This window comes from Leptodactylus fuscus, chromosome 5 (genome assembly GCF_031893055.1).
Source record: "Leptodactylus fuscus isolate aLepFus1 chromosome 5, aLepFus1.hap2, whole genome shotgun sequence".
Taxonomy (NCBI): domain Eukaryota; kingdom Metazoa; phylum Chordata; class Amphibia; order Anura; family Leptodactylidae; genus Leptodactylus; species Leptodactylus fuscus.
In genome coordinates, this window is record NC_134269.1 from 69478200 (window position 1) to 69503042 (window position 24843).

At 40.1% G+C, this 24843-nt stretch overlaps 1 protein-coding gene across 1 annotated transcript in view; it reads left to right on the forward strand.

The window, feature by feature from the left end:
- IL16 (interleukin 16) overlaps positions 1–24843 on the forward strand; it is a 62234-nt gene that overhangs the window by 29937 nt on the left and 7454 nt on the right. Inside the window, exons 5-16 of the mRNA XM_075273371.1 lie at positions 4332–4474; positions 5354–5464; positions 6604–6718; positions 7123–7196; positions 8372–8564; positions 9055–9172; positions 10117–10249; positions 12441–12513; positions 13197–13594; positions 17016–17139; positions 20338–21385; positions 23174–23363. Of these exons, the coding sequence (XP_075129472.1) occupies positions 4332–4474; positions 5354–5464; positions 6604–6718; positions 7123–7196; positions 8372–8564; positions 9055–9172; positions 10117–10249; positions 12441–12513; positions 13197–13594; positions 17016–17139; positions 20338–21385; positions 23174–23363 (2720 nt within the window). The remainder of the gene's footprint in view (positions 1–4331; positions 4475–5353; positions 5465–6603; positions 6719–7122; positions 7197–8371; positions 8565–9054; positions 9173–10116; positions 10250–12440; positions 12514–13196; positions 13595–17015; positions 17140–20337; positions 21386–23173; positions 23364–24843) is intronic.

A 24843-nucleotide genomic window follows, 5' to 3' on the forward strand; every position in this document is an offset into this window, starting at 1 on the left:
GGGTGTAAACTACCCTGTTTTTGAAGATTAGTTTTGCACCCAGTGGCACACCCACCGATCAGTGAGTTACCCCCTATTGATAATATTGAAATTCAGCCAGAATTATGGAGTGCAGGAAAAAACAGGCAAGCATGCTTACACCTCATTTATTACAGGTTTTAGAGCAGGCAAACAAAGCATTGAAAAAGCAATATATTTAGGAAAAGTTTTCAATTTAAATAAGCTACCAGTATAGATAGGATCCTTGAGATGGGAATACCCTTTTAAGATGCAACATCATGCAACCATAAAATACACAAAAATTTTATGTTACTTATTTCAATGGGTGTAAGGTTAGACTAGACACTGTAAAGATATTCCAGATTAATCAAACAGCATAAGCCACTATTATAAGTCTGGAACAATTTAAGAGTGTTGAGTCCAAGGTTAAGGTCCCATATTGTTGAAAAGCTGCTTTTACTTGCTGATTTTTCTGAGTGTTTTTTGAGTCAAAGTAAGGGCTTGTTCACATCTGCGCCCCGGGTCTCCGCTTTCAGGTTTTGGGCCAGTTTTGGGCAGGAAATGGAGACCTGCAGGCATTTTTCAAACCCATTCATTTGAATGGGTTTGAATAGTGTCCAGCCGTGAGCGCCGGTGAGCGGTTTATGCTCACTGCGGCAAAACCGTTTTTTTTTAACCGGACACAGAGTCGGACATGCAGTACTCTGTGTCCGGTTTAAAAAAACGGTTTCGCTGTGGACAGCATAAAACGCTCACCGGCGCTCACGGCCGGACTCGGCATGACAGGTTTCCATCTTCTGCATGCAGAAACTGAAAGCAGAGACCGAACGCTGGTGTGAACCCAGTGTCAGGAGTAGATATAGCAGGAGGGAAACATCTAAGTACTTCCTATATATTTTCCATTCCTTTTTAACTCCACTTGACTGTGGCTCAAAAAAATTAACCAAAATTTGCAACCAAAAAAAGCTGCTTTTGCACAAAAGGGGGAACCTATTAAACAATTGGTGTCATTATTCTGAAGTAATCTGCAGCATTTCAAGATTTATTACTGCATTTAGGCAGTTTTATCAAGCAATAGGCCCAACACTTTTTCTTTTTTTTTTACATTAAAGTCAATGATGGCAGATGCAAATGTAAAAAGCTCAATATGCATCTTTTATTATATCAATGTGTCAGGCCACTTTTCTGATCCAATGGCCCATAACACCAATGGACAGAGTGATGGCAGTGTGCATATATCCTTAGGCTGCCATTTGTAATTTACAAGCTTTTTTAAGGAGAAAACATTAACATAATGTAACATAATATACAGGGTAGATATCTAAGATGCTGCTCTATATCTGGGAAGTTCTGAGCATATAGACAGATGGACTTACAGAATAGAAGAAAGAACTAGATCAAGATGAAAAAGAAAACAATTTCAGACTAACCCAATACAGTTGATTCAAAAATCTGAAATCGAGTGACATCTAGTGTTCACAAGAAGCTTTACATAGAATGGTAAAGTTTATTGAGTTTACTCCTGGGCTCACAGTGCAGGATAAGATATTTGGCCTTACCTGTCCTATTATTATACTAATCCTCCTAGTAAAGGTGTGCCTTCAATCAATACTTAGTGTATGCAGTATTATAATGCCTAGCTATACTAAAGATAAAGTAGACTAGCCATATGTGAAATATTTTCTACTAAGTATCTGATAAGGTGTACTTATAGTTTATACAGTGAATGCAGATATAAGATCCTGTACAGGAACAGCAGTTTGTGACTAATAGTATATATTTACTTATGAGGCCATGGCTCATGCAAACACAAAACAGGTTGCAGACACAAAAAGGGATCTTCTTTATGTTTTTTTTTTCCATATTTGAGGCCTTTTGTGGTTCTTTATTTTTTCCTTAAAAAATAGAAAAGGTTTTATGAAAAAAGTAAATAGATCTGTATCCATCTGTGCAGGTAGACATACAGTAAGTGACCCAGAGACAACACCTTTTGTTCACTCAATAACTCCTCATAGCTCACTCAATCCATCAGTATTTGTGAGCCATGAAATTCATTATGATAGTCCCTTACAGAAAATATATTGGATAGTAGGAAGGTGCTGGCTGTTTTTAAGGTAACAGTGGGCTCCCTTATCTACTAGGACTGTACGCGGCTGCGCAGGTTGCACATGTCTGCTTCTGGTATTCATTAAACAAGCTATATAAGGGCAGCATATGACAGCTACATGTCACCTACACTAAATGTTGTTCCATTTGACTGGAAACACTGAACACTGGATAGTTTATAAGTGCAGCCTATTCATGGGGAGATTGCCCCCCTGCGTCTCCCTGTCTACCCCTTTCTTGCAGTAAATGACAGCCTTACGTTCATATGTGCATACACAGCAGCCTGCCAATCCTGGCCATAGAGCAGGGAGAGGTGAGGAAAAGCTTTCATCATCAATAGACTGGACTCATAAACAATGGGAGGAATTCAAGATTTCCCTATTGACATAAAAAGTCACACATTTTTGTGTAAATAAATTTTTTGTGCAGTCTGAGACTTTTTACATGTTTACACGATCCTCTGGGACATGTATAGAAAAGTGTCTAGTTCATAAAGAGGCATATGGTGTTTAATGTATTACGCAGAAATCACTCCAGGGCACAATCCTGGAAGGATTCTCTTTCATGTTTGTGGTGTATTATTTCAGCTGTAGTAGCCAAACTACTTTCTTTTGCCGCTTTCATTACTAGTAGTATGGACGTATAGCTGTAGTATGTTTCCTTTACACAAGGTAGCACGATAATCTAAAAGATCTCACTTAGGGTAAGGCCTGCATAGCAAGCCGCAGTCAGAAAGCTCTGTGGGAAAGACCGTGACGGAAACGCATTGCGTTTTTTTTCTGCTGTGCTTTTTACAGAAAGTCTGAGGACTTTATGTCCTTATTATACTTATACAGAAAACACCAGTAGGTATAACTGACATGTGGCGATTTTCAAAAACGCTTACGTTTTTGAAATTGCAGCATTTCCACTGCACATAGTTTTGATTATCCAGAATCCCATCCACTTTGCAGGTACTGTAAGTGTTAAGTCAATGTATAACGAAATGTAGCAAACAGCCCAATACATATATAAATGTCCAGTAAAAAGTTCACTTACAGTGCTGAAGATCCCTGTGATGTAGCCTCCAGATAAGTAGCAATTCCTGGTGTCTTGTGCACGGAACTTAATTTCCCACGGTAGAAACGATGTAGCTTGAAAAGTTGATAAAACATCCAGCACTCCGACATTCCAGGTTTGGAACTTAAAACGTAACTTTTATTTCGTAGTTCTGGATGTTTTATCAACTGTAGGTTTTAGTCAAGTTGGGCGTTTACGCTATGTAGGGCCTCAGCCTTAACTTGTGTATGCTAAGTTGTTGAATTGGTATCTGATGGCAAAGTGACATTTATTTTCCCTCTTCCTTCAGATTGATCTAAATGTATAGTGTGCAAATGAATGCCTGTATGTTTGGCTCAATGATCTTGACTCCTGTTATCAAAAACATATACTCCACATCTGAAAAGCATAGTAAATTTACCAAATCTATACCAAAATAATTCCTTTGGATTGTATCTGCAGAATAGAAACCATATATGTATTATATAGGACACAATTGTAATATGATCGGAGTCTTACTTATGCTCCTAGTATCATCTTACTATGCTAAATTCAGTATAGAGGTAGATTATTATTATTATTATTATTATTATTATTGTTTATTTATACAGTATCATTAATTCCATGGTGCTTTACATTTGGGGGTTTACATACAATACACAAAATATACAGGTAGATATAATACTAACAGTGACCGACTGACACAGTGGGGTAGAGGGCCCTGCCCGCGAGGGCTTACAGTCTATGCTACCAGCACTTCTACACTACACAGAATGGAAATTCAGCATGGTTGCCACTGGAACAGTGCTGTCCAATGCAGAGGTTTAAAATAACAAAATATGTATACTCACCTCTCCATTCAGGTGGGGAGCCAGCATAGAGTCTCTATTTGGGTCCTCAGTTTGGTTGATCTTCTGCCCACATGTGAACTCGTCATCCAATATTGGTTGATCAGTGGTGTTCTACTTATACAGATTGTCTGGATCGCTCACATGGAATACCATGGGCCCAAACAGTAACTTGCCATTGGATCCCCGGCTGAAAGGAGAGGTGAGAGGTTTGGGTACATGGTATTTTAAACCTGAACTGAATAATCTGTATTCAGAAAAATGTAACAAAAAGCAGTTTATCATTGCAGTTTTCAGCATTATATGGCTATATCGTGTTTGTGATTGTTATTGTTATAGGTGTGAACCCATATTGGATTGGTGAAATTGACCCATCTGCTACTAGGAAGCCATCACTATATAGAGAGAGGCAGTCTGCAAACTTATGCAGCAATAGGAAGTCCTTGTCTCAGCAGTTTGACTGTCCCACAGGGCCTGTACAGGTAAAAGCATATTGACTCAATATACTGCACACAAGTCAAAGCCAGACGCATTATACAGCCATAGTATACTCTGCTAGGCCATAAGTCATATGTGACTGGTCTAGAAGATATGTAGTATTTTATTCCTCTGGTTATACTAAGCCTATGTATTTTGGGAGTGTTTTTAAGATATAGCTACCAGTCAAATACAGTCTCTATTAACTATTTTAGAGGTAATTCTAATAGGAGATATAATGGTACATTTAATATGTTTAGTTCAGCATCATACATGCATATTTCATGTTCATTTACCTTGTTGTCCAGTGATGAAAAGACTTGTAGGTACTAAGTTTGCAATATTCATGGCCACTACTCAGTGCACAGTGTTTCGCTAGTTCTGGTACACCGCGGCTGCTGCAAAGAGGTGATTGGTGGGGGATCTGTTCTAGGGATAGGTTGTTGTATAGTAGGACACTCATGGACAGTTCCTTTAACAGTAGGACTATGCATCAAGTCTATGGAGCAGAGTTAACAACCAGAGCTCCTAGCAATCCTGGGGTTCCTGGAGCCCTGATCAGTAGTTCCCCCAAATGCAGTAATAAGACCGGTCTCTATTACAACACGAAAGGCAAACCAGTTTCAGCTGCTCAGAGATGCTTTACAGAGCAGTATACATGTCTGAGTCAAATTGTAGCACTGATCAAGCATTTTTGAGGCAAGAATGGCATTAAATGGATTATCTGGGCCTTGCTAATTGATGAATTATCTATAGGATAGGTCATCATTGAAGATCAGTGGGGTACGACACAACAGCCGCGCTCCATGAGCATGATTACTATAGGGCCCTACTACAAGTAATGTAGTATTAATAATGTGGTATTAAATCCTCCATACTTACAGGGTGTTTCCCGTTCATCAAGGTCACTGAGTTCAGCACAGTTAGTGAATACGAGGAGCTCCTCACATGCTTCTGTCATTTCCAACATCATCTTGATGAAGGGCCAAGGCAAGGTGAGCTGATTCAATAGAACTTACAGGCCATTTCTTTCATTTGTTGCTTGCTATTCTTACTTGTCAGAGAAATGTCTGCAAACTACTATTGTAATTACGGGGGGGTTCACACGGAGTAACGTGCTGCGTGATGTGGCACGTATACGGCGTGTGAGACTTTGCGGGCCGTATACGCTCCCATTGATTTCAATGGGAGCGTGGATCGTATACGCGGCGCTATTTTGCGGCCGTAAAATCAATGGGAGCGTATACGGCCCGCAAAATCTCACACGGCGTATACGTGCCACATCATGCGGCACATTACTCTGTGTGAACTTCCCGATATGATTAAAATTCAATGCAATTCATAGGCTAAATAAGTGCCGAAACCAGGAATGCATGGCATTTGCACACAAGATAGATTGTATTGTACAGTGACATATGTGCAAGTAATTGGAGCCCCCATTGCTCCAATGAGATGGGTGGCCATGCCCTTGTTTGTATATTGACTAACAGAATATCTTGGAAACTAAGACACTAAATTCACAAAGGGAAACCACTGGTGGCTTAAGGTGACCCTAAGCTATCTATGTGCGGGGCTAGGTTGATATATGATTCTAAAGATGGATATATATAATATATATAATAATAACTAAGTATTCTTGGGATACCTCATCAAAATCAGTTCCAAGGGAGTCCAAGCTCGGCACCCTTACTAACCACTGTGCTGACTGAAGGGTGCAGGCACAGCTCTGTACATCATGTAGTGACTAGCATTGTAGTATGTAAGTACAGGTAGTCCTCGACTTACGACGTTGATCCCATGCCCACCTTGCGGAAAAAATTGCAGCGCGACACACTGTGATTTCCAAAACCGTTGCGGTTTTGAAAATTGCAGCATGTCAATTATATCTACGAAAACAGTGGTGGCTTTCCCGTAGATATAATTGTTACAGAAAGTCTGCGGCAGAAACTTTCCGTCTAAAGCGCTGAGGGAAGAACCGCGATGCGTTCACGCCCGTGGGGCCTTAGCCTAATACAGCTTTTGGAGCCATAACAGGAGTGGATTGAAAACCTGCATTTTCTGCTGCACCACTGCATGTATATTCAGCCTAACAGTTCTAGAAACACATAAAGTTGTATATCTCATTGTCGACCAGGGACTGGGTTTCAGTATTGTTGGAGGAAAGGACAGCATCTATGGACCAGTGGGTATCTATGTGAAGACAATATTTCCGGATGGAGCTGCTGCAGCTGATGGCAGGCTACAAGAAGGTAACTGTCTCCAAAGTGTGTAAACCAGATATTGTATCCTACTAGTTGCAAAGGTGTTTTCATATATGATATATGTCTATTATAAAAAAAAAATCACAGCCCATACAAGTCAAATCTGGGTTTTCTTATACTGAAATCAAATCTTGCCCTATATTCTAACAACACAATATCATGATTCATCCATTATGTATGCAATATACTGTATATGAGTAAAATGTACAAAGCTGACCTGTTATGGTAGAAGATATAGAAAATTGAAGCGGCTGACACAGAGCAGTCTTCTAAAGTAATATCATCTCAGTAATTACAACATAAGTAGTTACTATTAGATTTAGCTCTGTGAGGATAGAGAATTCTGATGATGGGTTTGTGCATATTTAACTTTCCAAAGTGTTTTATTGCAGGGGATGAAATTCTGGAACTTAATGGAGAGTCTATGTACGGTCTAACACATAATGATGCACTACAGAAATTTAAGGTAAGGATAATGATTCCTAATTTAGAATACTTATTATTAGTAAGGTACAGTGGTGCGATGATATATATAGAAAACAGAAGATAATACAGCTAAGAAAACACAATGGGCTCAGGGAAATGTGTTTCTATATCTCACTTTATTATATTGCAGGTTGCAGCATGCTGGTCATGCTAGTTGGGGTCTGCAACACTTTTGTGTAAGGAGTTGCATTCTCTATTAGATATGGGCAAAGTTTTTGTTTAGTTTCAGGTTCTGGTGGCTCGGGTCCAAGTTTGTTTTTGGAACAAATTAGGTACAAACCACACCTTGAAATGGCTTAAAATACAGTGTAGAATGCTCTACTAGAAACCTAGCTATCCAAAGTCTATTTCTCCAAGGAAACACAAGTTATGTAAAAGTGATAGTGACATTATTATACTCTGTGGTCCAAGGGAGGTGACAAGAAATAAAAAAAAGTTATTCATACTCCCCTTCTGTTACCTCTTTTGGGCCTCCTCGCAGCATCCAGCACTCTCTCCACCTCCTTGGTGGTGTCATAGAGGCCTGACAATGCAGAGGCCTGAGGTTGGGCCATAGTGGTGACATGGATGGGTCCGTGTGACTGCTGGTGGTCCAAGCACAGTCCTTAGCCTCTGGATACATGACATCACCAGGGTAGCGCCAAAGTGTCCCAAAAGAAGAAACAGAAGGTGAGTAAAAAAGTTTTTTTATTGTTTTCACCTCCCCTGGGTGTCCACCTATTATACTCTAGGGTCTGAAGAGACCGCAGAGTATAATATTGTGGCCATTTTAGTTTGCCCGAGACAAGTCTCCCATTTATTCAATGTAGAAAAATACAATTTGGAGTATTTGGATCGAATGTGGCCTCTTCATAAATCTGGTGTATACCATTGTGCCAGAATGGATATCTACACCAGTCAAGACCTGGCAGAGATTTCCTGTAAAACTCCCTTAACATGAGTTATAATGATTATATCAGGGGCTCCTACTTACGTTGGTCCATTTAGGATAGTGGAGTATTTGGGGAGGCAGATGGACCTTTGGTTCCCTCAGGGTCAAGAGCCCGGTAGCAACTTCTACTTCTGCATCCCGTACAGTTATTCCACTGAAGTCAAGCCCTTCTCCTTTGTAATCAATACAATGTAAATGGAATATATGTTATTTGTAACCTCCAGCAGGTGAAGAAAGGAGTGATCACTCTCACAGTTCGTACAGGACTCAGTGCACCAGATATCATCAAAGCTTGCAACTCTCAAATGGTCCGTTCCAAAAGTTCCAGCACCTGCGTAGTGAGAGAGCACAGCCCGCTCCAGTCAGAAAACTCGAATCCAAATGACAGAGTCATTATGGAGGTGTCGTTACAAAAAGGTAATACTTGTATTCTGATCTCACCGTTGATAGTTTTCCTAAAATTCAGGAATTATAATTTTTTTTCATTGAGAATTGCTGAGGTACAGTTCTGTTTTTTAACAGTTTACGCTCTCTCCATTGCTTTTCGCTATGAATCGCCCCTGTGTTTTTGGTTGAGGACACGGAGAAAGTTTTATTGAGATTCCACTTCAATAACAGTTGTGTGACTTGTATATAACTTGTCAGACTGATATACACATGCCTTTTCCATGTCAAAATCATAGATAATGTAAGTCTGTTTTGTATGTTTTTTGCATCCATTTGGATTTCTGTAGAGAGATGTGCAGGAGTTATACTTCTCTTTTCATATTGTTAAGGCCTGAAAAATGATGCATTGAAAATTTAATCAAAACTGCCCAATGTGAACTAGGCCTAAAGTTTACAAACTGAAGCGAATAGAAAATGTCTCACGTGGTTGTTGTAATGTTCCTGCTTTTTATTTCTCCAGAGTCAGGAGTTGGTCTGGGTATCGGCTTGTGCAGTGTTCCCAACTGTGGCAGCATTTCTGGGATATTTATCCATACGCTTTCTCCAGGTTCTGTGGCCCACATGGACGGACGTCTGAGGTACAGTAGAAATGTGTCAGGACTAAAATAAAATAGGAATAAAATGTTCCTTCAAGAGTGTGAAATTTGGTGTAAGGGGGAGTTCACACGATGTAACGTGCCGCGTGATCTGGCACGTATATGGCGTGAGGGTTTGCGCGCCGTAAACGCTCCCATTGAATTCATTGGGAGTTAGGATCGTATACGCCGCGTTATTTTGCGGCTGTATACAGCGGCTGTATACGATCTAGGCTCCCATTGAAATCAATGGGAGCTTTTACGGCGCGCAAAGTCTTACACGCTGTATACGTGCCACATCATGCGGCACGTTACTCCGTGTGAATGGACCCTAACACTGAACTGTACAGGTGGTGGGCATATTAGGTGGTGAATCCATTCATTTTCTAGTTATGGTACTTTTTTCGTTATTTACATAATCTATAATTTCTGCACCCTGTTTGTACAGAAATTTATAGAGGGATAAAACCCTTTATACATAGAGACTGCTACATTTAAGGCTGTGTAAAACAGTTTCAGGGCATTGGCAGTAGATCCACCGATATCCCACACTGTCACCACATGGTTTCATTTGCTTGCTCAGCTTCATGCGTCATGATGAAAGATGTATTTCTGGTTTCTAGAAGCGGTATGATTGTATCCAGACACAGCTCTGCTCTGAATCTGATAGTTATGTGTAGATAATATCAGTCCCGCTCCATATATTGTATAGCAAGTGAAGCTTGAATATTGTACTGTGGGTTGCTCTGGGTTCCAACTCTTTTGCTAAGTTTCTAAACTCTTGCTGCTAACATTCACTTTTACTCATTCTTCCTCTTTTACAAAACTTGGTTAATATGTTCAGCCTGCAAATAATGCAAACAACTACTCCAACAATTCCTCCAAGAAAGAAAAAACGTAATAGGATTCGCATGTACTGTTTGTCTAGTAATGCTTTTTTATTGCAGGAAAGGTGATGAAATTGTTGAAATAAATGAACATGTTGTCACAAACAAGTCCCTGAATGAAGTGTATGCATTGTTAAGCCATTGTCACCCTGGGCCAATGATTATTCTGATCAGCCGACATCCAGATCCTCAGGTAACCGAAATCTTAGGGCTTACCCCTTGTTCATATCTGCGTTTGGTAATTCGTTTGGGGGAGTCCGCATGGGGACCCCCGAGAACGGAATACCAAATGCATTGCAATCGGTATGTGCAGTGAAAGCACACGGACCCCATAGACTACAATGGGGTCCGTGTGCTCTCTGCACGGAACATGCGGGAAGAAAAGTACTTTGTGATCTATGGAGAAAAAGAAAATATAGGGGTGGGCACTCACCAATCAGTAGACGAACAATCTTCTAAGTAATAATAGATCCTTTATTGGGTGCATGGATAAAATTCAGAGAGGGAGTGACAGCATATTGGCAGAAAAAATGGCAACAGCCGTTTTGCGTCCAAACAGACGCTTTTTCAAGCCTAAAATGCATACTTTGTGATCTACTTTCATCTTCACATGATTTGTGCGGGCAGTATGCGCAAAGCACACGGACCCCATTATAGTCTAAGGGGTCCATGTACTTTCACTGCATACCGCTTGCCAATGCGTTTGGTATTCCATTCAGGGGGGTCCCCATGTAGACTCCACGAACGGATTATGTGAACGTGTGAACGAGGGGTTAGGCTGCTTTCACACGGCAAGGTTTGGTCAGTCATTTTGTTCAGTGATTGTAAGGCAAAATTAGGAGCGGAGACTACACAGAGATCAGATATAATAGATATTTGTACCTGTTCTGTGTTTTTATCCCATTTTAGCACACCCCGTTTACCCCGTTTTAGCACACAATCACTGAACAAAAACTTTTTAATTCAAAAACTTTTATTGGGATTTTTTTCAAGTTTTACACAATATACAAGGGGGAGGGGGGACAGGGAAGGGACAGGGGCAAGGGAACAAAAAGAGAAAGGGAGGGGAGGGGTGAGGTGCGGAAGGGGAACAATAAATACAAGACAAGAACAATGCAGTTACAAGAACATAAACTGCAAAACATATGTCTAAACAGCAGTTGTATGCCTGGTTGTAGATTAAGCGAATAAAGACAAATAAAATAAACGCAGGTTTCATGAATACTCAATCTTTAAAAGTGTACGGTCTGAAAAAGAAATACCATCCTCTCTAGGAAGGGGAGGGAAGTCAATCACTGAACAAAAACTGACTAAACACTGACGGTGTGAAAGCAGCCTTATTCATACATCCGTAAAATTCCCAAAGTCCTTATTTATGTGCTGTCCATGGTTGATACATCAATGAAAACGGATCATCTTTTTTTTATTCAAAGTATGTTTGAATAAAATGTCCATAAAAAATAGGTGATATGTGGAAGCCATCTGTTTTTTTTTATTTTCACTGACCCCTAGACTTGCATTGGTGAGATGCATTAGAGATGCAGCCACATCTGCTAAAAAAAATGTACAGGTAGAGTGTGTGTTGTTTTTTTTTACGATCAATGATCTATGAACAAAAAACGGACTTATCAATGAATACATTAAAATTAATCGATCCATATGCCATCTATGAAAAAAATGCAAACACCATACATACGTGAAATGCAGATGTTTGACTGTGCCCTTACTAAGCAATAAATCATGATGGAGTTTAGTATATGTTCTCATATTGATTTTAAACTGACTGTTCATCTTTTATCACAAGTTTACAATTCAGAGCTTTGTTGCTGTAGATCACAACAGGTTGACTGCTGGCAAGTTCATGGCTGCTAACCTGCTGCATTTACTGCCCAGAAGACTCTGGTCTTTAAAGACTGACATCCTGGCTGGGAAAACTTAGTTTAAGGCCGGGGCCCAACGGGATGGAAACGCCGCAATTTGACCGCGGTGGAAACGCTGCGGGAAAAATTGAGGCGTTTTACGGTAAGTGCAAAGTGAACAGGATTCTAGCGAATCCCATGTGCACTTTGTGGTAAAAACCGTGGTGCGGACACGCTGCGTTTTCCAAAACTGGAGCAGTTGGTGCAAATGTAGCCTTAGTATTGTATACTAAGTAAATGGATAAATGACATCTTGTATACCAGGACTTTTGCATAGTTGCAGAATATATTATTTTAAACATCTACTGTATATACAGAGTGAACACTTCAACCATCATAAATGTAAAAAAGAAGTTGTAAAAACAGATATTTATAAAAAAATATTGGAAATTTCACCATCTATAACAATTAATGCAATTTAAACTTTATATACGTGTACTTAATGTGGTGGTTGGATTCGTGCAGGTTTCTGAGCAGCAGTTGCAGCAAGCTATGACCGAGGCAGTAGAACGAGATCATCCCCAGTGCAACATGGAAGGTATGGCAAAACCCACATTTAAAACTTGCAGAACTTTTCTCTCCACATTTTTCGAGCAGATTCAGGGATGGAAACCCAGAACGTAGTTCCAACGCTAGTGTGAACCTAGCCTAACTCATAACAGTGATCCAGTACTGACAGTGGAGCAGTGGGAGCCATGGACTGGGAAATTTGGCCAATACATATTGCATTTTGCAGTCCGAATTGCCCTGTGTGCCTGAAGCCTAGAGCCTCACATTGCAGAAACACATTGCAAAACTTTGTTTTGTTTTACGGTCCCATAAAGTCAATGAGATTTTGCTTAATCTCAACCTCACATTGAGAAAACCCCCTCAGAAAGCACAGTACTTTCAAAAATGGTGGAGAAAAATTAAGAAAGCACAGTGGAAAATCATTGAAAAAATGTTTTTTTCTGCTGCGTTTTCTCCACTGCGTTCTTAAGGCTAAGACCCCACTTTGTAGAAACACGTTTTTTTTGTTGCAGATTTTGCTGCGGTTTTTTAAGCCAAAGCCTAGAATGGCTACAAAAGGAATGGGAAATATATCAGAAGTACTTCTGCTTTGACTCAACTACTATTTTTGGAAAATGCTCAGTGTATTACCATATAATAGTCAAGTTGGTAACTATGAGCTTATCTACACAGACCTGCAGCATATATATAACTATATACATTTTCTTTCAGGAGATAAAAAGATGTTTTCATGCTCCCATGGGAAATATCAATGTGACCACTGTATAGAGAGGTACGCTGCATACTTATATTACAGCCGGAGAGAGCAGAAGCCAATGGTTCGCTCGAGCAGTGACAGTAATTATAACCCCCGATGTGCCAGTGCAGACACCTACCAGCTGTATGAACTGAAGAACAGGGTACATAGTGTGGATGTGCCCAGTCCGCCACATTACTCTGCCCCTGTAAGCATTGATGACCATTCGCCAACTAGTAGTGAAGCTCAGGTCACAACTCAGGTTCTGTGTAAAAAAATGAGTGGACACTCAGGAGAGATCATAGTGAAGAAGCTGCCATCAAAACCAGCTCCACCACCAAGGAAATACTACAAGCAAGATACCAAGGATGATGTAAGTGTACATAAAATCTAGTCTGGATTATATTTATATCATCGGGCAAAGAGGGATTTATAAACAGAATTATGGTAGGAGGGATTTATTAACACTGGTGCTTCTTATGCCTTATACTTTTAATAAAGGCACCACATGGGATGACGTGCGCCTGAATTTACAAGAGGCTCCGGCCCCGACCATGTACCAGTCTCTATAACCCATGCCAGTTTTCTGGTGTGTTATAATAAATATGTCAGGCTTGGCATCCTTAGCCATAGCCTGCCCCGCTCATCACATTCTCAGGATCTGGTGCATCCATGGCACAAGAAATGGCTGTGCATTAATCATGGGGCACGTTGTCACCAATCTGCACCAGAAAACTGATGTAGGTGCGTTGATAAATTCTGCCCCAATGTGTTTTTTTCTTTGTTACTCTTGGAACACATCTTAATGTTATCTATATACTGGCCAGTATTAGCATTTTTGGTTCCTATTAACCCACTACTTGCCATATTGTGCCAGTTAGACCACATACATGTATAAAACATCACTGTTATACTCAATTTACAACTACAGAGAACTTTATATAAAAAAGATCAAAAATACAAACAAAAGAGATGCAGGATGTGGTTTGGCAAAGGCAGTTTGATTTTTACAAATAAAACTAGATGTGCCTGACAGTTTATAATACCAGATGATATGTAATAACAGAGTAAATCTGTGAAAATTCACTTTTCCACCACATACTCATGTGCTCCTGAATTGTATGAGAAATTTTTTAAAATATCTTCTGAAAAACGAAAAATACTCATGCAGACATTGGAGAATATGTTAACAAATGGACAGACAAAATGTGATTTACTTGCTGTGGAATAGAGATATTCTGGTCCATATCAAGAACTAAACTGAATATCTATCTAAACCTAAAACTTGACCCTAGTGACTAGATTTGCTACTATGCTCCAAGTCTACATAATCCTTTGTGAGCTACACAGACACAGTGGAAATGAAGATCTCATACTATGCAATGACTAAAGGGAGATTTATTAGCTGAAAAATCACTCGGCACTAATATGGAATTGTTGGTATCTCAGTGAACCTAAAGTCTAAAGGTGGTGTATAAATAAAGAGATAATACACTTTTAACTCGTGCAAATTAGGTTGAAAATGTACCTGGGGTATATCTCGGCTAGCATGGTGTCATCCATGTCCACAGCCCTCAAATTCTCATGCTTAGACTACTGTAACACCCTTCTCCACAGTCTCCCAGAAAATGCTCTTGCTCCCCTTTAGTCCACCTTAAACTGTGCCGCTTGATTAAATATCCCCCATAGTATGGAACTCCTTAGCAAGACACACAAGACTGACACCCATAATCACAAGCTTCAAGAAGATCATGAAGACTCACCTATTCAGGAAGGCCTCCAATCCCCAATATCCCTACTGTCACCACATTATCATCTGAATAGTCTCCCCCTCACCTTCTGTCTCTATCCCTCTTCCCCCATAGATTGTAAGCCCTTGCGGGCAGGGCCCTCTATCCCACTGTGCCAGTCGGTCATTGTTAGTATTATAATTGTTTCGTATATTTTGTGTATCATATCTGTACAGCACCATGGAATTAATATAAGAATGTACAGCACCATGGATTTAATATAAGAATGTACAGCACCATGGAATTAATATAATGTACAGCACCATGGAATTAATATAATAATGTACAGCACCATGGAATTAATATAATAATGTACAGCACCATGGCACTAGATAAATAAATAATAATAATAAATTCACCTCTCCCCCTGATCTTCACTGCTTCACTGGCTGCTCCCCTCTGCTAATTCCTTCACTGGCTACCCGTCGCCCAGCAAATAGAGTTCAAAATGTTAATGCTGACATACAAAGCCATCCACAACTTCTCCCCTCCATACAACCCTGACCTAATCTCCCATTATCTGCCCACTGGTAACCTCTGATCTTCCTAAGACCTCCTACAATATTCTACCCTTATCATCACACTACCATCTTCAAGATTTTTCCAGTGCATCTCCCATACTCACTACCTCGACACATAATGGTGCTCTATAATTAAAAAATAATTTAAATGAAGGAGAAACATATATTTGTGGTCAAAACCAATGTATTAATGCAGAGATAATAATCAAGTGCTTTGAGGGCGGTGACTGATTTGCCAGATTTACCTACAGACAGTTGTGACACAGGCAGAGGCTAAAAATGTCAACCATGACTAAAGGATTGGCACTGGATGGTACTGGAGTGGCACTGGATTTGAGAACTAAGTTTTAGCACTTGATGCTGTTTATAGGCAAATTTGACAAATCAGGCCCACCCCCAGTGTATTTGAATGCTGAGTTGCATATCCATAAAAACTTAGGCATTGGTTTGTGACCACAAATATCTACTCCCATTAAAAGCAGCTTCACTGCACTATTACTGGTTTGGAAGGCATTTTGTACCTGACAGACTACCTTTAAAACTGTTGGTTCAAATTGTTTTGCAAATGAAAAGTTCAAGTGAATATAAGAAACTTTGTGAAATATAAGAAGAAAATGCTTCTGTCTGCTAATATGAGCTACTCTCCTGCCTGGCAAACTGCTCATTCCACCGAGACCAATCATCATTGTGAAGGCGGTTTAGCTCACTCACAAATCAGATTACATTGTGGTCTATGGGAAGGGGAGCAGAAGGAGGAGCCCAATGAGGCAGAAGCTAGCAGAGAGGAACAAGCTGTTAGAGAATATAGTAAGATTTCTTTATTTTATTTCTCTTTTTAGAACTGTTTTTCAGAAGGTCTTAGCAAGACTGAGTTGTATAGATGTGAATAAAGCTCTGGTGAGGGAGAGATCCTTCTGTAATCTAATCCAGGATATCTGTTTCATTTACTACTCTTCCTGCTCCCTCCTCCCCCCTCCATAGGACTGTATGAAATGCAGCTTGTGTTCAGTGAAGATGGATTTTCTTTCACTGAACTGAGCAGTTTGCCATGCAGGTGAGGAGCTGATAACAGCAGATAACACTATTTTCTGCTGATCAGATATATTACAAAGGTTTTTTTTATTCACCTGAAGTGTATAAAAATATTTGAAACAGTTAGTCTTTAAAGATGGTATCTTGGTCAAAATAGACAACAAGCTTCCGTTCCTTCAGACAGCAAGGTCCAACAATAGCAATGAGTATTTCTGGATCTCTTAGATTTTACTTTGCTGCTGTATGCTACTGCAATATGACAGTAAAATTTAGCCATGGGGTCAATGGAAATAGCATTTGTAAGGCCACAGCAAGTAATTTCTGATCTATATGTAGCCTTCAGATCACAGCCTGCACCTGCCTGCTCAGACTCATAGACACTGTATACAGCACTTTGAGAAAACTTGTGGTTTTCATAATTCTGTTTTTGACTGACTGCATTGTTTCACAGGAAGCAGGAAACTTGTTGCTAAAAGGAAACCAGCAAATGACAGCCCACAGAGTGTTAGATACAACAGTATCTTCCACTGAATCTTCGCACACAACGACTGGTGAACCAAAGTCTCCGGACACAGGTATGCCACTGGCTGATCACAGCTTTGTCCTGCACAGAGCGGACCACACTGCCCTGCATTGAAATATTAACATATCTAATACTTGTATCATTATAATGTGCAGTATGATTTTATAAGCCATTATATAACATATACAATGAACCCTCTCTAAAAGAGGTTTCACTGTATTAACTGTAGTTAACACATTTTTTAATAAGTCAGTCCCATGTCAGAGCTACAAATTAAATGGTGGCATATAATCGAAGTCCATATTTTGATATAATTTATGGCTGCAATGTACAGTAAGAAATTCATAAGTCACCCTGAGCCAGTATTATAAACTGAATGAATCTATATATAATATAAACCTTTATAAATGAAGTACTGTAAGTTCCTATCTATCTACAACACCCAATACTGAAATATCAGCTCCTAAATTCACTTATTGGACATAATTTAATGGCATAATTTGCAATGCAATTTATGGTGGACCTGGACTAATGCTGAATAAGTAACATAAAGGCATAAAGTCGCCCATTCCTAAGTATTTAAGTAGGCATTATTGTTTCAATAAACTTTGCATAGATGAATAATAAAGGTGAGTATAAGATACTTAATAGTTGTAAGAAGTAGATGTAATATACAGAAGAAGAAAGAAGAAAGACTTCATAGTCATAATCATTAGTTTTCTGTGCGGAGTGATCTTTGCTTGGTCTGATGTAGATTATACCGTCTGATCGCGGTTGGAAGGAAGGACTTGCGATAGCGCTCCTTTTCACACTTGGGGTGAAGCAGATGGTCACATACAGTACTGCCAAGTGCCATCAAGGTCTCATACATGGGGTGGGATTTATTCTCCCGCATGGAGCTCACCACGGACAGTATCCTGTCACCCACCACCTGTACTGGGTCCAGGGGGCTCCCCAGGACAGAGCTGTCCCTTCTGATCAGCCTGTCAAGTCTATTTCTGTCCCTGTTTGATATACTGCTCCCCCAGCAGGCCACACCGAAAAAGATAGCTGAAGCAACCACAGAGTTGAAAAATGCCCTTTTTCAACTCTGTGGTTGCTCCTGGTGGGATTCGAACCCAGGACTCAAGCACTGCAAGGCTGCAGTGCTAGCCACTGAGCCACCGTGTTGCCCCCTAGACATAATATATCTTATCAGAGGAAATAGCTATTTTATGTTCTTATCAGGCCCATCCCTGCACTCCTCCCTTTGCTAAAATGACGTTCACTGTGAAAAGCACTGCTCTGACCAGACAGACTGCAGGTCACATGACTCTGATTACCTATGTCTATGGAAGTTTATAAAGAGGGGAGGGGTTATTTAACAGGAAATACAGGAAAAGATAACACTGAACAGAAGCTTACTATCACAACCAAAACACTGTTTTCACATCACTACATGTCATTCCTTCTCTATATATGTCCTGCATGTTCCCAGAAACAGTTATAGCAGATTCTCCTCCAGTTGCTGTGAGCAGTGAATGGCAGCTAGTTTCTACCCACCACCCCCAGACAGAACCACAAGCTCCAGATATAGATTGCAGTAGGGGGAATTGCTCAAAGCTGCATTGTATAAGTCATATAATGACCATAAATAGTATTAATCCTCATGTATATATATCAGCTTATACTGAATAATCAAATGAAATGACAAGTGCACTTTAATAAAAACAAAAAAACTTGAGAGTCTTCAGTAGATGATACCTTTTTTTAATGGCTAACTCATAATGATGACAGATTATAACGCTTCAAAGCTCTCGGCTTCTTCAGATATATCTAAAAACAATTTCTGAAGGCTGCATATTTATGTACAACAGGACACTAGGAATAGAATTTTAGGAGGGAGGGGGGAAGAGGCTTATTGGTGCGGGTCTGCTGTAGATAGATGCAGTCACCAAAAGAAAAGTAAATTGTGGGTGAGGATGAAATTTGTCAGTTTCACCACCAATTCAGCGTTCATACCTTGCTTTTCCATGAAAAACTGGCAGGCGTTTACACCGTCCTGGTGTGGGATGTTGACATCGCCATACAAGTAGAGAACAGAGAATGGACCTTCCTGTGTCAAAACAATTCTGCAATGAAGATCATAATATCACCAATGACATGAAAATTTTGGTCCTCAGAGGGAATTTTAAATCCAGGAAGAACAGACGGATTTATGAGTACAAGCTGGATTTACAGTACTCTGGAGAATGGGATGAACCTCTCACATGGGTTCATGTCATCCTACAGAAATCACTGAACTGAGACAGCCATAAATCCACTCTGAACTGATAAGAACCTGGGAACTGTGGAACTGTTTATGTGTATATACCAATAAACCTCTTCCCCCCTCCCTCCTAAAATTGTATTCCTAGTGTCCTGTTGAACAGGACAGCCTTCAGAAATTGTTTTTAGATATATCTGAGGAAGAAGCCGAGAGCTTGAAAACATTATAATCTGTCATCATTATGAGTTAGCCATTAAAAAAGGTATCATCTACTGAAGACTCTCAAGTTTTTTTGTTTTTTATATTTCCTACCCACTGGTTAACACGGTACAAAAACATTTTCCTTTTAATAAAAACTACATTCTACATCTTCTACAATTCCATGCTGTATTACCTTTTACTGATGTGTTTGTAAATGACTATATTCTAAATTCTAGTTAAATCTTGATTTTCCAAAGGTATACGTAATAGATCAACTAAAAGGTTATAGCATTGTCCATGTGTCTAAATGTGACAACACTGACTTGGTTGTCATTGGAGAGTGGGACAGTACCACATACATTATAATGTCAGATAGTCCTACGTAAATCGGCAAGTCCAGCAATCATTCATGTAATGTGTATGGCCACCGTAAGATATTGTGAAGTTTAGAGTGTATTCATATTATGTTCTTTACATTTGTTTAGCAACTACATTTAGCACATGCAAAATAAGATGTAAATACTGTAGATGGACATCTGTTTATATAGTATAGATATCAATTTTTTTTTTAAAGTTATAAAAAAGGATCACTTTCTGTAAATTTTTTTAAAGTACACAAAAGTGTAGTAAACAGAACAGAAATGGATCTTTTTTTTGCAACGATTTCTATGTAAGCAGATGGCCATCAGTTTGTATCTCTTTTTTGCATCCATTAAAAGGATATGTGAAATAGATGTTACAAGCTTGCTATAAATGTACCCTTAACATAATTATACAAGTACTTTTACTTGTGTTCCATAGGAAATCCTATTGTATCACACCACAAGCCACTGTTAAGACGACAGGCACGTGTTGACTACAGCCTTGATACAACTCCAGAAGATCCTTGGGTACGGATATCTGACTGTATTAAGAATTTATTCAGTCCCATACTATCTGAAGATCACAGCCTAATGGATCTAGATGGAAGCATCAGCACCGGAGGGAATAGTTCAGGATCTGCTCAACTAGAATGTGGGCAGCAACAGACTCAGGTTGGGGACTGTAATTCTCAGACATGCCGAAGTGAAGAAGTGGGTAACCTCAAGAAAGGCCCACCAGTAGCACCAAAGCCAGCTTGGTTTCGTCAGAGTTTAAGAAGTTCTAAGAACGTAGAAAGAACATCAGACAGTGCCTCTCTTGTAAAGCCAAGGGAATCTAGTAACAGTATAAGACCCCAAATTTCCAATAGGACATCCTCAATCAAACAGAGAATAAGTTCATTTGAAACGTTTAGTACATCACAGCCACCAAAAAAAGGGAATGACAGACCCAATGCTCGAAGTTCAGCCCAACATGAAAAGCCTACTAGCAAGGAACTGGAGGTAGAATGTGTTACTGTTTCATTCAATAAAGTCACTGTCAACTCAGTTGAAAGTCAAATAAAAGAAATTAGTGACCCTCCGATGGTGTCTCCGGTGGACAAGAGTGAGAATCGAGAGTCACATTCTCCACCAAGGTTACTGAGTACAAGAAGGACCAGCAGTACCAGTAATGAACCACATCACCACTCCTCTTATACAGAGCTCACTGAGCCCCTACCTTTCAAGACCCCAAGCCAAAGATCAAGGAGTTATCCACTGACCTCCACGCCGTCCATCGATAATGGCAACATATCAGAGAACTGCAGCAAAATCTATTCTATAAGCAACCAGGTGTCTTCAGCCCTCATGAAATCCTTGCTATCCTTTCCTCAGTCACCATGTATACACGGCAGCGATATGTGGCAATTTGAGGCCAATACTGGAGGAGAAAACGTATCAGCTTCAGCAAATGAAAATCAACACTTGGACACAGGATTTTCAGTGAAGTAAGACAAGTAGTTAAATATTATATACTGTGATAATTGAGTTCTAGTGCAGATGACAGCTGATATTTCTGGTATTTATAAATTATATCTTTATCCATATTATTAGTGGTGTGGACACCATTCATAAGTGGCCTATGAGGCGATTCACATAATGACAGTATTAGGTGTTGGCACATGGTCGGCAAATAGTATAGTACTGACTGCAAATGAAGGACTGGGAATGATGGTCATGGATTTTTGATTGATAGAGTTCCCTGGGTTCCTATTAACTACATAAGGAATAACTAGCAGGGTGAAAGGTCTACACGACTAGCAGGGTGAAATATATACATCGAGCAGTATTATAGAATGGTGCAGTCATTCTCTGCTCCTCCCCATGCATTTGTTATGGTAGCACAGATTTACAGGGCCCATGGTGTGGGTAGAGACTAGAGTACAGATGGTTAATGGTTGTTCTTCTACTAATTTTTGCCGACATCGGCAGGTTGTTTCAGCAATACTATTTGTTACTGGCGTTGAGATAAATACAGAAGAGGCTGAAATGTGCTGACAGCAGAAGACAAAAGCTATTTGTAAATGTGTGACTTGTGAATTTCTCACAGGTATTAATACATTATCTTATACTGTGCACTTCTGGATAGACCCAGAAATAACAGTCACCACTTCCTCCCCTCCTATGTTTGGTGGGATTTTAATATCTTTTAAATTATTTGGCTCTGATATGATGAATATTTAATACATTTATTAATTTAATTGTACTTTTTTTTGCTGCTATTCATAGGTTTAGGTTGGGGGATATAAATATAGGAGTTTATTTGATTTGTTTGTATGTACGGCCCATTTGATCGGAATTTGCTGAAATTTGGTAGGATTACTACATTTATATATTGTTGTAGGGTCTGTCACTGGCACCGTGTAATTTTACTGCTGAGTAAATCAGCTTCTAATCCATATGCAAATAAGCTATTCGTTGCACCCATGTCATTGCTATACCTGCTAGAGCACACATTTTTACCTGTAGTCGACACAGCATCTCCCATAATACAAAAATATACAGTTTTCGATGTGCTGAACTCCAGGTCAAAATTGGTGCTTCGTCCACGCACTCGACAGTACATTTGCATATGGATTATCTTTTATCTTTTTTCCGCTGCATTTCCGCCTCGGCCAAATGCTGCATTTTTGCAACAATGGGCCCCACTCATAGGCTGAGATCCCACATTGCGGACACACAGATTATTTTGTTGCCGATTTTACTTTGGTTTTTTTTGAGCCAAAGCCTGGAGTGTGGATTGAGCAGAAGAGAGATGTATAAGAACTTCCTATATATTCCTCATTTTTTATAGCCATTCTTGGCTTTGGCTCAAAAAACTGCAGCAAAATCTGCAACAAAAAATTATGCACTTCTTCAACATGGGGCTTTAGCCTTAAAGGGGTTTTCCAGGCCTACATGTCGATGACCTACCTGTAGGATAAGCAATCCATCGAAGATCGGCAGGGGGTCTGATGAACATTCATGAACATTTAGTTGCTCTTCCTTATTTTTACGCTGTCAGAAAACCTATTTTAACCTGTGGGTAGTGGGTACTCTCAACCTCAATTCTATGCCCTGACATGAAATTTGGGTAAATGTTACCTGCTTCTGCCATCATGGCAAATTGTTCTAGTGGGCACTGAAGAAGGAGAAAAGATCTGTGTCATAAGCTCTCCACCAACTTCTCTGTAAATAACATTGCTTATACTTGTTAAAAACCATTCTGCTACAAGTTATATTCTCTCTTCTTAAAGCCTTTCTGAACTGAGGGAGTACAGAGTGGGACAGGCAGAAAGCGAGAAAGAAGAGAAGCTATCAGGGCAGTCACTTTCTCTGCCCCCTACAAGTCTGAGTGCGGGACAGTCCGTCATTTCTCTACTTCCTCTGGAAGAACTGATGCAACTAATAGAGGAAGTTAAAGGACTGGATGAGAAAACACTGAAGGTAATTTTTTATGTAATACTTTGCAATTTTTTTTTGTCACTGTGTAAAAAATCATAAATCTAAACACTTCATCGATGTGTTTCAACTGCTTTACTGTCTTGTCTCACCTTCACTTCCTGGTTTCAGCGAGAAGGTGGTGGGCAGACTTAGCTGTGTGATGGACAGTGCAGGGGAAACTGCACACTATTATCTCTGGATTTACATACAGAGATAACAGAGGTGCTACTCAGCACTGTTCTAATCCTCATTGGGGTTCAGCAGCTAAGTACAGTGCAGAGTTAATAGATTGCTCCATTTGCTGTCAAACACAGTGAAAAGAAGTTAATTGAGGTAGCTAAGAACAGGGACTGACATCACCAGCCCAACCATTGAGGTGGTCTGAAACCTAGGCAATGAGCTGTAAACACTGACGCTAGGTTCACACTAGCGTTCAGCTCTTCATCGTTCGGGTCTGCACGGGCACCCAAAAGACGAAGAGCCCTTCTGCTAAAAAAAGCGGTTACCTGCAGATCCCATAGACTATAATGGGGTCCATTGGGTTTCCGCCAGTTTTAGGGTGCATGCACACTACGTAACGCCGGGCGTGTATGAGAGCCGTACACGCCGGCATTACGGCAGACTGCCGAACACTTCCCATTCACTTCAATGGGAGTGCTCGTAACAGCGGCGTTTACGAGCGCTCCCATTGAAGTGAATGGGAAGTGTTCGGCAGCCCTGCTGTAACGCCGGCGTGTACGGCTCTCATACACGCCCGGCGTTACGTAGTGTGCATGCACCCTTATACTGAAACCAGTGGAGATAAAAATCCTGCACAGAATCTGCATCCTACAGAGACTAGAACACAGATGTGAATCTAGGCTGAAGAGATACCAGCAGTATCTACCAAATAGAGCAAGATAGATAAAGTGATGTATTGGGTAAAACACTTCAATTAGTTATAAGGTTAGATACCCCTGTAATCTATAGAATCAAATCGGAAGTGATAGGAGGGTCTTTAAATGGCTTTGCCAAAAATTCAAACAGTTCAGTGCTCTTAGTATAACAAAAAATATATATTATACAATATATAATGCATATAGTACATAAAAATAGTGTATTAGCAAAAGTAACACTTACTACAGACAGCTACAGATGTAGGACTATTTAAAGGGATTGTCCCGTTATGAACATTTATTTCCTATCCCCAAAACAGGGGATCAGTGTCCAATCACTGGGGGCCTGATTGTTGGGTGCCCCAGTGATTAGGAAGACAGGGGACTGGAAGTCCCCCTAAGGCCTCCCTTTTGAGTGTTGTAGTCAATTCTGTGGGGCTGCAGGCACTGCTGGAGAATATAGTCCTGGCAGTCCTATAGAAGTGAATAGAGTGACGGTCACACAAGCACACTGGCACTCCAGTCAGGAGGAGGCCTTAGGGGAACTTTCAGACCCATGTCCTCCTGATCACTAGGGGAACCAGCAATTGGGCTCCCCTGTGATAGGA